Raw genomic sequence first — 13,127 nt, 5'->3', positions numbered from 1 at the left:
GATTAGTGAGTGTCTAATTTATGAAGTAACGTAGATGATCTCTTTCTTAGTATTGAAGAGTTAGTTACTGGAGTTATCAGAGTGACTCTCTGACACCAGCACTACAATATTATTCTACTTTTTGCTCTCTGACTATATAGCAAAGACTGATTCTGTGTGTGTGTTTTCAAATAGTATTGAAATGGCTGATGGCTAGTGCCGGAAGATCCTTCTCTACAGCTGTCACAGAACAACTTCAACTTCTACCTTTGTTTTTTAAGGTAAGTTTATGGCTGAAATTAAGAATGCATCACCCTCTGTTAACTAACTGGAATCTAAATAACAACTTGGAAAGGAGGGGAAAAAAAAGAATGCATCCCCTTCTGACCTTCACCGGGAATTTATATTTTATATTTATCATCTGATGGCTTATAGTTTTATAGACCGTGTAGGAGCTGGTTGGATCTCTAAGAAGTAGAATAGTAGCAGGGAAATCATGAGGTGATGGTAGTTTAATACTTGTTGAAATAATCTTTTTAGCATTTGGTAAGCCTAGGATCTTGACAGATACGTGAAGAGTTCATAGACAGCACTGTTTTACCGATAACCAATTTCAAAGTAATAGTTTAGGAAAATATTCGTAAATTAAAAAAAAAAAAAAGACACAATGAAGTTTTTGAATGTAGCTATTTCTGATTTTTCTTATTTAGTGTATAATCTGAGGTTTTATTAAATATTCTATATACAGTATATCGTATTTATTTTACAGTGTTCAATGGGACTATAATAGCTTGTAACAAATATCTGCCAGAAATAACTTGTTTCTGGTAATCCTATAACGACATTGACAAAAGGTATAACCTGAGGTGGTTCTAATTATCATCTAGTCAGATGATGAAGCTAATAAACTAAGGTCGCAGACTGATACATTGGTTGCCACAGTTGTAGTCCACAGTCACATGTGGTTAGGAAGCAGTCTGGTATCACTGCACATTTGGAACCGTTGGGACAGACATCACCACTACTTGACAGTTACTGTTCAATATAGTTACCATTTCACTAGGAACGTCCTTGTTACTGTTTCTCAGCAAGTATAATGCTAAACTTCTGTTTTGCCACAGTATACTTTGTCTTTGGGAAATTTCAAAAAATAGAGCTCTACATAGTAATTTTCAAAAGATTCACCACTAAAATACTTCTGAGAATTCTGTGTAGGGCCTAAAGCCTATGAGCACCTCTGGGATCTTTTGGGATAGAAGAATGGACAGTAGCTATTAGTGTATATAGGTCCATGTTACTTGTAAGTCATTGGGGTACATAGGGTTTTTCTTTAGGTCAGTGGTGCTTAAACTTTTCTCCACTGCCACATAAGCAGTGGATATAGAACATGATCTCATAGGTTCTTACATGCGTAATGTGCGGTGAACTTGGGGATAGTTGGAGTTCTACCCCTTTCTTTCACTTAGAAAGAAAGAAAGAAAGAGAGAAAGGAAGAGAAAGAAAGAAAGGAAGGAAGGGAGGGAGGGAGGGAACGGGGAGGGAGGAAGGAGAGCAGAGCCTGGCTGGCTCATTTGGAAGGGCATGTTACTCTTGATCTCAGGGTTGGGAGTTTCAGTCCCATGTTAGGGGTAGAATTAAAAAAAAAAAAAATCAGTAAGGAGGTGTATGAGAGTGAGGTTTGATAGAAGGATATTTTGAATCCATGTGACATTTATAAAACTGAAATCATCAGAAAGCTGTATTGTATGAATTGCTTGTGACAGGCCTAACATTTCACCTGCATCTTCAGATGTTGAGATTGAGAATCTGCTTTAGGTCATCATGGGAAGTGGGGTCTGGGGTACAAAGACACTATATAGCACACAAATGAGCAGTCAGTTTGCATGCACATCAGCTTTGTAGAGTGAAGATAAAGGAGTCTGAAAGCACATTGTTGCTTATTAAACTGTGGGAGGCACTCAGAAATGGTAGGAGATGAGATCAGAAATTCTGTTTTGGACATACTTGAGATGCTTCTTAGATTCTAAATGAAGTGTTATATATCTCATCCCACAAAAAACAGTTGTGTAGCAATTCAAAAAACAAAAAACCTTGAAATCTATATCAAAGTGGAAGTTTCTGTTATTTGCCTATTCTAGTTGAAGAGTCTGCATACCGCTAAAGGTTAAAGGAAGAGGATTTTCAAACAGGAATAGTTTACACAACATTGGCTTTAGACTTAAAAAAAGAGACCTACTTTAAAATCCTGTTTGTGAGAGGTGCAATTTTGTGATCTTGCACAAGCTACTGAACTTGTAAGACTGACTCCTTATATATAAAGTGAGGGATAATACCAATATCCCTCACAGAGTTGTTGCAAGGATGAAATGAGACAATGCCTGTAAAGCAGAGAGCACGGTGTCAGATACTTGTATATATTGTAATTATTGTAGATTATTTTTGTTAATAATCTTTAAGTGCTTTTTATTTTGTTTATTTTTAATTTTTTTTAGTATTTATTTTTGTGAGAGAGAGCAAGGGAGGGACAGAGCGAGAGGGAGACACAGAATCCAAAGCAGGCTCCAGGCTCTGAGCTGTCAGCACAGACCCCAATGTTGTGAGTTCAAATGAACTCACAGAACTTATGAGCTGTAAGATCATGACCTGAGCTGAAGTCAGACGCTTAACTGACTAAGCCACCCAGGCGCCCCTAACCGCATTTTAGTTTGGCATAATAAAGAGTTCTGATGACTACAATCAGGGAGGAAGAGAGGATGTATTATATATCTTATTTCAGACTTCACTAAGGGCTCATCAAAACTCACCACTGTACAATAATAGTTTTGCATATACCAAACTTAGAGAAAAATTTATAGATGTTGTACAAAGTTACATGCCATTGGGGTGACTGGGTGGCTCAGTCAGAAATTAATAGAGCACTTAGAAATATCTAGGCAGTTCAGTACCTGGGGACCTAGGTAACAGAATTTAACAGCCTCCTCAAGATGCTGTCTCCTTGCATTTCTCTCTTCAAGATTTCAGATGTCCAGGAGCACCTAGGTGGCTCAGTCAGTTGAGCGTCTAACTTCAGCTCAGGTCATGATCTCATGGTTTGTGAGTTCAAGCCCCACGTCTGGCTCTGTGCTGACAGCTCGGAGCCTGGAGCCTGCTTCAGATTCTGTGTCTCCTTCTCTCTCTGCCCCTCCCCCACTCACACTCTGTTTCTCTCTCCTTCAAAAATAAACATTTAAAAAAAAAAAAAAAAAAAAAAAAAAAAGAGATTTCAGATGTCCAGAAAAAGTCTCATTGGCTGGGCTTGGGTCTCTTGCTACACTTTGGCTAGGCTGTATGATCCCTTGATTGACAGACCTACCAGAATGACAGAAAAGGATGCTTTTCCAAAGTTAATCAAACTGTTGTTGTCAGCAGGAGGGATGAATAAATTGGCAAAGAAATGCACATATTTATGCTACAAATAGACCATAAAACACCCTTCTTACTTTGTATCTTAAGGAAAACCCAAATCACTGTATGTCAGTCTGTTCTGTAGTGTGACCAGAAAGCAAATGATAATAATTAGCATTACCCGAAGAAAGCCCCTAAATTTCATGGGCACATTTTTCCCCAAACTTTTTATTTCAAAATAATAATGATGCACAGGAAGTTACAAAGATAGTTCAAAGAGGTCTCACATACTCTTCACTCAATTTTCTCTAGTAGTTACATTTTTTTTAAACTGCAGTGTATTCTCAACATCAGAAAATTGAAATCATTTAACCAATTTATACTGTGTATAAGTCTATACACCCCTTCGGTGGATACCCCCTTCGGTCCCAGATGAACATTCGCAAACTTTAAGGTTGTCTGAATCTTCGTGTTTCTATAACTACACATATGGTAGTTAGAACATTAACACAGTGTACACATGTGTTCTTTTAAAAGTCATATCTAGAAAGAAAAATAATGCTTTTAAGAAAATATTAAAGTTGAAAATTTTAAAGTTGAAGTGAGTTGGTATGATTCAGGCAAACTTACCTATAGAGCAGTTGCTGATAAAGAAATGTAGATGTTGTTTCTTGAGATGAACTAAGAAGAAAGTACTCTTGTGGAGATGGCCTGGCTCAGTTGGTAGAGCCTGTGACTCTGGATCTTGGGGGTCATGAGTTTGAGCCCCATAGTGGGTACAAAGGTTACTTAAACAAATATATAAATACTTTTTTAAAAAAGTGTTGGAGGGGGAGTACTCTTCCAAACTTAGAGGCTTTATTTGTAACTGAAAAGGTTTTCGTTCCACAAACAGGATGTTGTTCATAGAGAAAATCCCTGCAAAGTAAAATATCTAAGAGATTTGGGGGTGCCTGCCTGGTTCAGTCAGAAGAGCATGTGACTCTTGATCTCAAGGTTGTGAGTTCTACCCCACATTGGGAGTAGAGATTACTTAAATAAATAAAAACTTGAAAAATTATATCTAAGAGATTTTTATCTCACTGGCATATAAAAGTAGTCTATTCCAAATGAATTGTTATCCTATGCTGGTAATTAATGGTTAATTTGCTGCTTTGGAACATGATATTCTTTATAGTGAAGTTTATCCATTGGACTTCAGGATTTTACTGGTTTTAGTAGAACATTTTAATCTGTTCTCAACTTGAGAACATTATGTCCTAATTTTATTCATAAAACAAATTTTTTTCATGAATGGTAGGAAGAGAGACTACTGATTCAATAGGTGAGTGAGTCACCTTAAATTTTTCTGGTGGTAATGGTAGGCCTGGCAGCAAATGAGTATCTTCTTTTTTATACTACAGTTCAACTAACCAAACTCTAAACCACCTCATTTTTATTGTGGAGGAGTTAAATGACAAAGGAAAACAGCTCCATCTACATGGCCTGGACATTTGTACTGTTGGGTATTTGTAATAATTTTTATGCTGAATTTGTTTGATGTGTATCTGTTTATACCTTTGTGAACACACCTGTACCATACACCAGTTTGGTTGGTGCGTGTATGGGTTTGTTGTACAAAAACTAGAACTAGTTCAAGCTGCAAATTGATAAGGGCCATCTTTTCACATAACTGCCTCTCTTTATAATGACGACTGTATTACTGTTTAATCAGTTTTCTGTGGATGGTCAATGGTTATTCCCAGCTTTTGGCTGTTAAAAAACCAGTGATAATAGTCTTTTGCAAATATGAGTATTTTTGTAGGATAATTGCTGTGTATGAAATTGCTGTGTAAAAGGTCTGTTTGTTTTGGTAATTTTAGTGGATACTGTCCTCCAAAGAGCCTGTCTTATCTCTTTCCCACAAACCCTGATGTTTCTTAAATCTTTGATGGTCAAATAAAAATTATTGTTCTTGGGGTGCCTGGTTGGCATGCAGCTCTTACTCTCAGGGTTGTGACTTCAAGCCCCACTTTGGACATGGATCCTACTTTAAATAAATAAATAATTAAAAATAAAATCACTGTACCTCTTTAGTGAGACTGCCTCCTTGTACATTGGCTCTTTTTATTTTTCCGCCAGCTATCTGTATTTTGCCAGTTTTCTTTTGTGTTATAAAGGTGTTCCATTGTCATAAGTTTCTTTATTTTTAATGATGTTTTGAAGTTTGGTAGTCCAAGATTATTTTTTTAAACAACTCTTGTCTTATTTTTATGGTTTTATCTTTTGAATTTAAATTTGCAGTATAAGATAGAAAATTGATATGATTACTTTTATATAAAGTATTGATGTAAAGGTACAGCTTACTTTTCAAGATAATCTATCTTTTCTCGATTGATTTGAGATGGAATCTGATATGCTGGTTTTAGTAAAGTCTGCTAAGGGAAATTAACATGGTGAATTAGTATACTCTACTTGGAGGTTTAGTTGTTAAAGAAAAATTATTCTGATACTTGTTAAAATCATAAGGAAGACTTTATTTAGGTCTGTTGCGATAGGTGTCAAGACTGAGTAGGGGAGAGAGACTGGGCTCCAAGCCTAATACAGCAGACAGCTGCGGATACTTAGCCAAGAAGACGAATGGGAGGAGGTGTCAGTGGATAGTGTACTAAGAGGAGACGTCAAGGGCAGGGGATTCCTGCTAAACTGACTTGACAGGATTCTTCCTGAAAAGCAGCCCATGACGATCAGATACCAAAGGTGGAGGTCAGGAATTGGATCACATACAGAGGGTGAGGTCTTCTCTAAAAACAGACTTGTCAGGATTCTTGCTACAACTGGACTCAGCAGGCCCAAGGACTAAAAGAGAGCTCAGAGTAACCAGGCTAAAGCTGGGTAAATAAGGATAGTTAAAGTAAAGGCATGGTTAAGTTCCCATTTGTTATGGGTATGCAAAGAAATTTGGGAATACTAAACTTTGAATATCTCCCCTAAATTGACTTCCTTAGTGTTTTAGAAAAAAATAATTTTTTTCCCATATTAAAGCTATACTTTCAGAAGAAACAAGAGAGGTGCCTGGGTGATTCAGTCGGTTAAGTGTCTGACTTTGGCTCAGGCCCTGATCTCACAGTTTGAGTTCAAGCCCTGCATCCAGCTCCCTGCTGTCAGTGTGGAGCCTTCAGATCCTGTCTCTCCTCTCGGCCCCTCCTCCATGCACACACGTGTGCGCGCTCTCTCTCTCTCTCTCTCTCTTTCTCAAAAATAAATAAATTTTGAAAAAAGAAATAAAATATACTTACGCTGTTTTAGAGGACACTTATTTAAGGGTTGGGGACAAAGAAGGCTACCTAAGTGTACTTTATTTTACCAATTTGTCTTTGGAGACTTAAAAATACTTTTTATGATCAGAAAACAAAATTAAATGAAAATTCCCTTTACAAAAAGCGAAATGAAATGAATCTCACCTCACTATGTAACTGGTTGTAAGGATAAATACACAGAGTGGTGACTTTTAAAACAGAAAATCAGGGTGCCTGGGTGGCTCAGTCAGTTAAGCGTCTGACTCTTGATAATGGCTCAGGTCATGATTTCACGGTTCATGAGATCCAGTCCCGCATTAGGCTCTGCGTGCTCTCTCGCTCTCTCTCAAAATAAATAAACTTTAAAAAATCATGCATGCCTTGTGAGAAATGCATCCTCTAATATTGGAATGAAGCTATTATGTTATTTAATGAAGAGCAAATAATAATTGCCAATAGTGTTAAAAAAAAATTCAACAGAATAAATTTGAAGATCTTACTGGGTTTGTTTGTCCAGTGATCATGAATGGGGACAGTACCCCTTTAGCAAATAGAAAGGAGCTTCAGGAACTCTACAACATAGAAGGTTTTTCTTAAAGGCTGTAAGGGAATGGGACAAGGAAGGGCATAAACAAAAAGGACTCTTTCCAACAAGGTCATCTTTCTGTAGGGGAGGGGCAGAGGTCTGTCTTGGAGTTTACTATTACTGTCACTGATAAGGTAATTCCACATTACCTGGGTGATGGTCATATTCTTGGGCGTGACTTAACTGAAAACTACAGTTAAGTCTTGGTTTGCAGGGTTGGGGGCAATTGAAATCATTTTGAGCCTGTTCCTTTTTTAGCAATAGGAACTGAAATTTTTAGCATGAGTGACAAGAGATATAAAAATACAGCTGTTTAGTAAAATCTCAGTCATCCTAAATTTGAAAATATCAGTATGATCTCATGATCTGTTTCTCTTTAGAAAATATGCTTATTTCCTAGCAATGTCCACAAAAATTCATAACCACTACTCAGCCTAGTAGTGATCACTACTCGTAGTGCCCAGATTATGGTTTCTAGGTATCATTTCCCACTAGAAGAATCAGGGCTCCTCGGAGAAATAGCTGATTTCAGGTTTGGACCAGAAATGTACAGGATAGACCTCATTCATCTTATAGCAGAAACCAAGGATGTTACAGTTATGTTAAAGGACTCAGGAGCCATTTTGAGCACCACTAAGATTAAAACCATTAAATTTGTTGAAATTCATTAGTTCATAATGACATTTAAAAAAAAATTCATTGTTCGCATTTGGAGAATAGGAAGGAAACATTCTGAAGGAGGGAAGGCTTTTCTCTATGAAGAAGAGATGAGTGTCAGCATTTTGCAAACCTTTTTATAATGGTTCATCACAAAGAATACTGACCATAAGTGAAGGAAGTACACACCATTTATTTTGTACTCAAACAGTTAAACTTGAAAAAAATCATGCTGGAGCCAATGAATGCCACCACAGGGATGCAATAAGAGAAGGCCATTTATAGGGGACAATACAAAACTAAGGAGCCAGGCCTTCCTCCACTTTGTTTTAAAAACGGGTGGGTGGGCAGGGCGCCTGGGTGGCTCAGTCGTTTAAACATAAGACTTCAGGTCAGGTCATGATCTCGTGGTTCCTGATTTCGAGCCCCACGTCAGTCTCTGTGCTAACAGCTCAGAGCCTAAAGCCTGCTTGGGGTTCTGTGTCTCCCTCTTTCTCTGCCCCTCCACCCCGGCTCAAAAATAAACATTTAAAAAATAAGAGAAGGGGCGCCTGGGTGGCGCAGTCGGTTAAGCGTCCGACTTCAGCCAGGTCACGATCTCGCGGTCCGTGAGTTCGAGCCCCGCGTCGGGCTCTGGGCTGATGGCTCAGAGCCTGGAGCCTGTTTCCGATTCTGTGTCTCCCTCTCTCTCTGCCCTTCCCCCATTCATGGTCTGTCTCTCTCTGTCCCAAAAATAAATAAACGTTGAAAAAAAAATTTTTTTTTAATAAAAATAAAAAATAAGAGAAAAGGCAAGGACTTTTAAAAGAGGATGGAGATAATTTAGAGATTTTTTAAAATACATTTTTTCACAGAATCTTTTACATTTAAGAGCCACGTGAACCAAATACAGTGTGTGGTCATTATATTGAACCAGATTCCAAACAACCAGTTGCAGTAACACATGTACAAAATAATTGGGGGAAATTTGAACACTACTGTACACTTTATATTTTAACTATAATGAATTTTAGTGGGTGATGTCATTCTAGGTTTGTTTTTAATAAGTAACTTTTATCTTTTAGAGATCTATAATAAAATATTCGTGGGTGAAGTATGTCTGGGATTTGCTTCAGATAATTGGGGAATGTTGTCAAAAATGAGGGGGTTACCTGTGAGTTTGTTATTGTTGAAGAGGTAATTGATTTTATGGAGACTCCTTGTACTATTCCCTAGTTTTTGTATATATCTGAAAATTTGCGTAGAAGTTTACTTTTAAAAGTAAAATGTGATTTTTTTTTTTTTTTTTTGTGTAAGGATGCCTTTGTACTTCTTGGCTGTTATTTTCAATTACGTGTTTGTCTTTTTTATTGTTCTCTAGATTGCCCCAGTGGAAAATGACAATAGCTATGATGAACTGAAAAGAGATGCAAAGTTATGTTTGTCACTAATGTCTCAGGGGTTGCTTTACCCTCATCAAGTGCCTTTGGTACTTCAGGTGCTAAAACAAGTAAGAGTGTATAACAAATATTTATATGATTTTGTTAGAACTTGGTATATCATTCTAAGAATTTCACAGAGTTCGCTGTAGTGCACATAAAACCTGAAATTTGTTTTTCATTTTGAATTTTCTTTTGGTATGAGGGAAGATATATATTGGCCAAAGAAACAGACCTAGATTCTGTACCTGCCTTTGCCACCAACTTCTGTGACCTTGGGGGCAATCACTCAACCCCCAGATTTTCTGTATACACAAAGAGCTACTTACTGAAGCACCTCAGATACAATGTGCTTATGAGTGAGGGGGGTGGTCATTCCCTTTCATCAATATCCCCTTTATTTTATTCACTTGTATTTCCCGGTTTCTGGTTAAAAATGATGATGATGATGATAATAATAATAATAATAATAATGTGCAACTCTTAGAGGAGTCAGAGCATTAGTTATAAATAATTTTCTTCAAGAGTTGACTTTTGAATGTGTTCCTTTCCCTTTACTTTCAACCATTCTAAATAACTAACTTTACCTGAAATAGTTTATGCAACCTTTTATTTAGAAGGATATAGGACATGAGCTTGCTCTAACTATACTTGTAAAAGTAGAGTTGTAGTAGATTATATTATTTGCGTGTAATTTCTGTCATTTTTGGTCTTGGTAGCACTGTTTGCATTGTTTCTACTTCTTCTCATTTACAGACAGCAAGAAGCAGTTCTTGGCATGCTAGATACACAGTACTGACCTACCTCCAGACCATGGTATTTTATAACCTCTTTATTTTCCTTAACAATGAAGATGCAGTTAAAGACATCAGGTGGCTGGTTATAAGTCTTTTGGAGGATGAGCAACTAGAGGTAAAGTTTGAGATACAGCAAATCAAATGTAATACATTTAAAGAAGGCATCATGCCCTACCCCCTCTTTAATAAGTATGCACTGATTGCTTTTCCTAAAGTGTAAATTATTAAAAGTAACCTTCATTTTAACATATTCGGTGTGATTGGTTTTGATACCCTAATCATGACTTCCTGTCGTACAAATGGAAACAAACATTGGGCATGTACTTGTTCTGGCATCTCTTTGAACGTGGACAGAGAACATTTTTGAACCAAAGTTTTCTTATATGTGAAATTGCAGGTGATAATATTTTCCTTACTAACTTAAGAGCTAATAGGAATGTCCATGAAGGCAATTTCAAGAGAATAAAAATCCACACACAAATGCTATTATCCAGTAGACTTAAAATAGGATTGTTGCCCCTTTTTATTTTTCTTGGTAGGGAAATTAAAGGTAGCTTTTGAGGTGAGGTTACATTAACATTTTGTACAAAAAGATAAATCTCTTAGTTAAAATAGCCAAATGTAAGAAAAGCATGTTGTAGTAAGTACGGATTAAGATACAACTTTTGAAATTGGCCTTAGGTAAAGAAAATTCATTGAAATTTTTGTGAAATTTGTACTTTTTTAATTTTATGGGCTTTATGGGTTTTCTGTATGGTAGAACACTCCCAGTAATTATATATTCTATTTGAGAGCACTGAAAATAGATTATATCAGTAGGAAACTAGGAATGGAAATTTTTCTACCTCCTAATGAGCCTATTCATTTTGTAGTACAGCTTTATTGTTTTCTGGGAGCCAATATCGTCTAGTCCCTTAGATACTCACAGTTGGTTATGACAACCACAGCAGACTTCAATGTAAATATTTACAGTTATCCATAACTTTTTAACTTGTATTTTTTAGTAACTTGAATGGAAATGAAAAGGTGGAAATCTTGAAATCAGTATTTCCTAATTTTAAATATTACAGTAATCACATTAAATTGCATTTACTGTTTGGCTGGACCTTGTAGAACATTTTCATAATTATTTTTATATTCCATGTAGTAGGCTTAAGCATAACTGCTACTGTAAGTATAACCATGCCATTCATTAAAACTACCTTTCTTTTTTTTTCCTAAAGATTTTTTTTTTTTTTAAGTAATCTCTCAACCCAGTGTGGGGCTCAGACTCACAGCCCCAAGATCAAGAGTTGCGTTTTCCACCCACTGACTGAGCCAGCCAGGCACCTCTGTCATATTTTTTAAAACAGAATATTGAGTATCAGTAATAATTAGTGACAGCTACTCATAATACTGAGAAAACGTTATAATAATCTAAATGAGGAATGTTTAAAGAAAACTATTGATTTAAAGGAAAACTTTTAGGGGTGCCTGGCTGGCTCATTTAGTAGAGCATGAGACTCGATTTCAGAATCGTGAGTTCAAGCCCCATGTTGGGTGTAGAGCCTACTTTAAAAAAAGAATGTGTAATGATGATGACAGGGTTGTCAAGATATATAATGAGTATTCCACATTAGTCTTCTGTCACAGTATGTTAGCACGGGCTCTTTGAAAAGCAGCTGATAGCCACAAAATTCACAGTAAAATTGTTCATACATTGGAATTTAGTAATCCCAATTTTTAGGATCCAACTTAAGAAAACACATAACAGTATGGAAAAAAATTATATACATAAATTAAGAATATTTTTAGCACAATAGAAGTTGAAAGCATTCTAATCAATAGTTGGGTATAAAAATGAATCATGGTATTAAAAGAAATAATGCAACCGAATATGAAGTAGTGAAACATTTTATAATGTAATTCACTTAATAGTGTGATGAAAATGTTAAGTATGCAAAAACTGTCAACACTAAAACCTTTAAGACAAAACCTTTTGAAGCAATAAATAGCAAAATATTCAGGGTTTTTTTTTTTTTCAAATCATTATTTCCTGTCTTTATGAATATTTAGCAGGAATTTTGTGATATATCTGAGAAGATAGCATTTTACTGCTTTTTTGTTTTCAACAAAACTAGAGTTCCCATTCCACTTTGAAATGATACACTCTGCATTTAGCACTTTTGAAAACGATGTTTGTAGTCTGACATAAGCTTGTGAGATTCCTAAGAAGTAAATTGCACAGAAGTAGCTACAATATATGCCCATTGCAGAAATTGTCCTGTATCTCTGTTACCAATGAAAACAACAATAGCAGTAGATTTTAGAGATCTGGACTCCAGGAAAACTTTGTTTTAATGTTAGGCTCTGGCACTGCTTTTAAACAGTTATAGCCCTGATAAGAACTGTCGGTCAATGGGAAAATGCTTTATGGAGAAATTTAATTTTGTATGTTACTCTCTGCAACCCTAATGCTTTCATCCGTTTTGAGGTCACAGACCCCTTGAGGATCTGATGAAGTCTCCATTAAGAAATAGCATGTGAGAGTATTTACACAATTTGCAAACAAATGCCAGGGAAAGCCCCCAGCCCAGTTCCCGCAACCACCCTCCCTAGCATTCCACTTGATTTAGGATCTCAACTCTAAAAGAAGTGATTATCTCTACAGGTTCGAGAAATGGCTGCTACCACCTTAAGTGGTCTGTTACAATGTAATTTCCTGACCATGGACAGTCCTATGCAGATTCATTTTGAGCAACTTTGCAAGACAAAACTACCCAAGAAAAGAAAGCGAGACCCTGGTTTTGTAGGAGATACAATTCCTTCTGCAGGTAACTGTGCTGGTAGAAAAATACCCATATCCTTTGGGAAATTAACCAGGCTTACTTAACAAATATTTACTGAATACTTGTATGTACCTGGGTACTGGAAATAGTTGTCCCTGCTTTTTTTTTTTTTTTTTAATAATTTTTTTCAATGTTTATTTTTGAGAGAGGGGGCACAAGTGGGGGAGGGGCAGAGAGAGAGACACACAGAATCTGAAACA

General features: G+C 36.5%; 1 protein-coding gene across 3 annotated transcripts in view; it reads left to right on the top strand.

Annotated features, from left to right (window-relative positions):
• The window catches only part of PSME4 (proteasome activator subunit 4), a 98,768-nt gene that overhangs the window by 80,959 nt on the left and 4,682 nt on the right, over positions 1-13,127 (top strand). For all 3 annotated transcript variants that reach the window (XM_023251674.2, XM_023251673.2, XM_023251676.2), the window contains 4 exons: positions 175-260; positions 9,245-9,373; positions 10,059-10,214; positions 12,750-12,912. In XM_023251674.2, coding sequence (XP_023107442.1) covers positions 175-260; positions 9,245-9,373; positions 10,059-10,214; positions 12,750-12,912 — 534 coding nt within the window. The remainder of the gene's footprint in view (positions 1-174; positions 261-9,244; positions 9,374-10,058; positions 10,215-12,749; positions 12,913-13,127) is intronic.

The sequence above is a fragment of the Felis catus genome, chromosome A3, assembly GCF_018350175.1.
Source record: "Felis catus isolate Fca126 chromosome A3, F.catus_Fca126_mat1.0, whole genome shotgun sequence".
Taxonomy (NCBI): Eukaryota; Metazoa; Chordata; class Mammalia; order Carnivora; family Felidae; genus Felis; species Felis catus.
Note: the sequence above shows the minus strand (reverse complement) of the source record. Positions and strands in the feature narration are given on the sequence as shown.